The sequence below is a fragment of the Zerene cesonia genome, unplaced genomic scaffold (genome assembly GCF_012273895.1).
Source record: "Zerene cesonia ecotype Mississippi unplaced genomic scaffold, Zerene_cesonia_1.1 Zces_u010, whole genome shotgun sequence".
In the NCBI taxonomy this organism is placed as follows: domain Eukaryota; kingdom Metazoa; phylum Arthropoda; class Insecta; order Lepidoptera; family Pieridae; genus Zerene; species Zerene cesonia.
The window spans coordinates 230,562-235,195 of record NW_024045140.1 but is presented as its reverse complement, the minus strand read 5'-3'; the positions used below and the strand labels follow the sequence as shown (position 1 = coordinate 235,195).

At 36.7% G+C, this 4,634-nt stretch overlaps 1 protein-coding gene across 1 annotated transcript in view; it reads right to left on the bottom strand.

Moving 5' to 3' along the window:
• Positions 1 to 417: 417 nt before the first annotated feature.
• The window catches only part of LOC119839212 (gelsolin, cytoplasmic-like), a 19,243-nt gene continuing 15,026 nt past the window's right edge, over positions 418 to 4,634 (bottom strand). Inside the window, exons 14-19 of the mRNA XM_038365431.1 lie at positions 4,021 to 4,146; positions 3,667 to 3,787; positions 2,734 to 2,879; positions 2,005 to 2,115; positions 887 to 1,012; positions 418 to 523 (exon numbers count right to left, since the gene is read on the bottom strand). Of these exons, the coding sequence (XP_038221359.1) occupies positions 464 to 523; positions 887 to 1,012; positions 2,005 to 2,115; positions 2,734 to 2,879; positions 3,667 to 3,787; positions 4,021 to 4,146 (690 nt within the window). The 3' untranslated portion in view covers positions 418 to 463. The remainder of the gene's footprint in view (positions 524 to 886; positions 1,013 to 2,004; positions 2,116 to 2,733; positions 2,880 to 3,666; positions 3,788 to 4,020; positions 4,147 to 4,634) is intronic.

Sequence of the window (4,634 nt, the reverse complement as noted above, 5' to 3'; positions counted from 1 at the left end):
ATATTTTTTTAAGTGTAATGGTGAGACCAGAGAAAGGACCATTGCAACCCTACAATCTCTACAAATGGATTGCCGACTCTCTGAAAAGGACTGGGAAGGGTAAGGAAAAGGATATTGGCTTCCGGCTCCCCCATCACCGTACGAAACACATAAGCTGCTACTAATTCACGATGGTCTTCAGTGGGTGTGTGGTACTTCCCCGGTGCGAGCTGGCCCAATTCGTGCCGAAGCGTGCTCGTACGAAAAGAGCGTTAGTAATACCACAGATAACATAATACTATACTAGAACTATGTATATTGGGTTTAATAGGTAGGAAAATTACTCAATAAGAAATTATACAGTTTATATTTTATTTCGCGTATATAGCAGTTTTATAGAGTATAAAAATTTTAAGCAAATTTTTTTTTAAATAATTGTATTGATTAATTTTTTTTTAATAATTGTATAAGCCTGACATTTCATTTAATCTTTTGTGTTGCCAGCTTTAGTTTCATTTTTCAAATCCTCGTACGACGTTTGATTCTGTAAAAAAGATTTTTTAATTATTACGAAGTGTATAAACAAATACAATACCGGCTAAGGGAGCCTAAAAAATAATTTAACCTAATTAAAGGGATTCTCATACGATTTGTAGTCAAGAGTAATAAAATTTTTAAAATTTTTAAATTTTTATTATATTTTGAATTTTAATACTAAAGATACCATACCGTATTTTTTAATTTTTAATCAAATTTCGAATGATAATAATGAGGATTTTAATAGGTCATTCCTATATATATAAAATCAATTATTTTCTATGTTTTCATTAACACTATCAGTGTATAGATTTCCCTTTCATTACATAGACAACTACGCATGTATAATTAAAAAAAAAAAAATACTTACATCCCACATGTCATCGTCCCATTCACTGAAAAGCTTTTTGAAGTTAGCCGGCTCCTTGCCCTGTTTTACCGACACAACTATGGCCGTGTCAACTGTACGGTCGAGGCCATCGTCCTCAATGTATTCCTGTTTTGTTCAAATTATTAACCTTTATTTAACTACTTTTTACTATCTTCAATAGACTTTAAGAAGAAGGACCATTCTTTTCCTTACCCTTGCCAATCCTTTCCTTCAATCCTTTCCTAATCCCTTCCCAATTAAAGTCGGCAATCCATTTGTAGAGGCGCTCGGTCTGCAAACGACCTAACGCCTCTCCAAATGTCCACGGGCGGTGGTAGCGCTTACCATCAGGTGACCCACCAGCTCCATTGCCGACGATGACATAAATAAAGATTCAATAATTTTTTTTCAGACTTGATACGTTAGACCTTTCGACTGGGTGAAACGATATTGATTATCCTTTATTTTATTTAAATGTGTCAATTTAAATGTGTTTAAATCGGTCAAGTCCTGACAATTTAAAGGCGGTTTAGTTTCTTGTTAATACACAGTCATATTGACAACCTCCTTTTTTGAAGTCGATTCAAAATCGTCACATCCTTGATTTGCTAGTTTCCACCGATACCAAAATGTTAAATGTCACAACTGTATTAGTCTATCTGTCGGAAATTTGAGTCCCGTCTCTCCCTTATATACTGGACATTGGCGGAGTCCCTATTTACTGGGTGGAGCCATTAATTAAAAGAAGAAGATTTGCTGAAGCCCTGTAGTTGATGTTTCTCAGATTGATTGAGCAACACAGTTGTATCCGTTCCTTTTCCCTTACCCACTAAAAGCGGGCAGCGCATTCGCAGAGGCCCAACCTTTGCGAATGTTCATGGGCGGTGGTGATCGCTTACCATCAGGCGAACCACTAGCTCAGTTGCCCGCTGTGACATAAAAAAAAATCGACTTGTTGCCGAGTTAAGCAAACGTTGAAAATTTCTCGCGCGAGAATCGACAAATAGAATTGCAAAAAGAAAATATTTTACATGATCATTGCTAGATTCAAAAACTATCAAATTGCATTCGTGTAAATGCTGCCAGCTAAAAATTTAAATGTCGATTACAATAAATACCTCAATAATTTTATCCTTAGCAGCCTTAACCCTTTCCGGAGTGTTGGTTCCCTTCCAGAAGTAGAGTTCCTCCCCTCCATCAAGTATGTAAACACTGTCATCTGAGAGATCCTGCGAAAATAGACACAATTTTTTATTTTGTCCCATAGATTGTTCTGTAAACTATGTGGGATGTAAAATATTGTAAAATTCCCCTTCATTTATTATTGTTTTTTATACATATACTCAACTAGGTTTTGCCCGCGGCTTCGCATGCGTAATTCGGAGTAGTTTTACAGATGTTATTATACATATAAACCTTAAATCACTCTATCTATTAATAAGCGCCATTACAATCCGTTACGTAATTTTAAAGATTTAAGCGTACATAGAGACATAGGGACAGAGAAAGCGACTTTGTTTTATACTATGTAGTATATACAATGTATAGAAACAGGTTTTTGACTGTTTTATTATATGTACAGATTGAAAAAAAAAATCCTTACTAATATTATAAATTAAACAAACAAACACAATATGTGTTTGTTTGTTATCACTTGATAATATCTATACTAATATTATAAAGGTGAAGAGTTTGTTTGTTTGAACGCGCTAATCTCAAGAACTACTGGTCCGATTTGAAAAATTATTTTAGTGTTAGATAGCCCACTTATTGAGGAAGGTAAACTACTATGTAGGTAAAACGCGGGACACAGCTAGTAATTAAATATAACCACAAGATTTGCTTACATTTTGCGTGAAATCCGGCGGCAACTCTTCGAACTTCACTTTCCCGCCAATAGTGACGTTGACAGCTGTCAGTGTGACCGGCGTCGTCACGCGCCGGTTGAGCGTGAGTTGCCAGCCCGACCTGCCTTCTGCGGCTGGTGCACCGCCTGTCGTAATTATATCACGACAATTATGCAAATGCGAAAGTGTGATTGTTTTTTTGACCTTCTTTCACGTCGCAAATTCGCTCCAACTTTACGATATGTAATTAATTGGCGAGGCTAGAAAGCGACATGGGTTAGTTTGCATCGCGAGGAATTTCCCTTCCATCACCCTCCCATGGGAACACAGATTAAGAACTAAATACTACGTAACATAGGAAGATCCACTGTGATGCGCATTTGAACACTCCGAAATTTGTAATTTCCGATAGATGGCGCTGTATTAAAATGTGCTACGTAGGATAATAGCATAGATGACATAATTTCTACTAAAATAGTTCATTTTCTATAATCACGCGAACGAAGCCGCGAGCCATGGCCAGTATCTACATATCTGTTAATGACATAATCAAATTTACATATGCTTAAATGCAAGGATGAAGTACCTACATGCTATTTTATAGTTTACTAGCTGCGCCCCGCGGTTCTACCCGCGTAAGTCCGTATCCCGTAGGAATATCGGGACAAAAAGTTGCCTATATGTTACTCTTGTTGTCCAGATGTCTACGTACCAAATATCATTGCAATCGGTTCAGTAGTTTTTGCGTGAAAGAGCAACAAACACACAAACATGCTTACAAACTTTCGCATTTATAATATTAGTAGATTAGTAGAAGTAGAGTGTAGATAGTAGAATTAGTAGAAAGAATTAGTAGGAAGTAGGAAGGATTTAGTGCTTTTTAATATGCATAATAGTAATATAATAAAAAATATGTTTTTCTTTGCAACATACCCAAAGCCGCCCAGAATTCGTCCGTCTCTTCACCCTGGGGTACGGCCATCACCTCTCTTTCATCACCAACAACCGTTTTCGTGAAATCTAACGCTGCATTTTGTTCCTTGTCGTTTGACTCCTACATCAGAAAAAGAGTTTTATGTCTATGATAATTTTAATAATAATTTATTTCTATATCTACAGGTCCACTTGGTAGTAACAATTTCTTAATGGTTTGTTTATTAAAATTTTAATATCCGTTATATGTCGGCGCTATTTAAAAAAAAAATATAAAAACAATTTGACGATAATCTTAGAACCAATGATGATGTATTCAAAAAATTACTGGTAAAAGTTACTGATTGCAAATACCTTCCCATTCCAAACATAGACAACTTCCGGTGTTTCCAGAATAAACACGTCATCATCTTCCAGAGAGTCTGCTGTCTCTGGCACTTGCACGATTCTCATATCCTCTTCTAACTCTATTCCTTCCACCTGTAAATGAAATCCTCTACTACTCATACTAATTCAATTTAAATGTGAAACTAACTCTGTATGCTTCTTTATAGCGATGACGATGAATTCTTTTACGGAGATAATGTATGACTCGAGATATGACATAGAGTTTTTATGCCGGAAATTTCACTACGCGAGTTTTTCTTTGACAACGCTGGCGAAGACGTACGTGAAAAGCTAGTTAGTTAGAAATGTGAGAGTATTTTTTTTTTTATGTGTCAGTCGCCAATGGAGCCGGCGGGTCGCTTGATGGTAAGCGCTACCACCGCCCATGAACATTTGAAGAGGCGTAAGGTTAATTGCAGACCTTTTGCCTCTACAAATGGATTGCCGACTTTAATTGGGAAGGGATTAGGAAAGGATTGATGAGAGAAATAAAGGAAAGGACTAGGTAAAGTAAGGAAAAGGATATGGTCCTCCGGCTCCCCCACTCACCAAACGAAATACAGCAGAATGCTATTTCACGC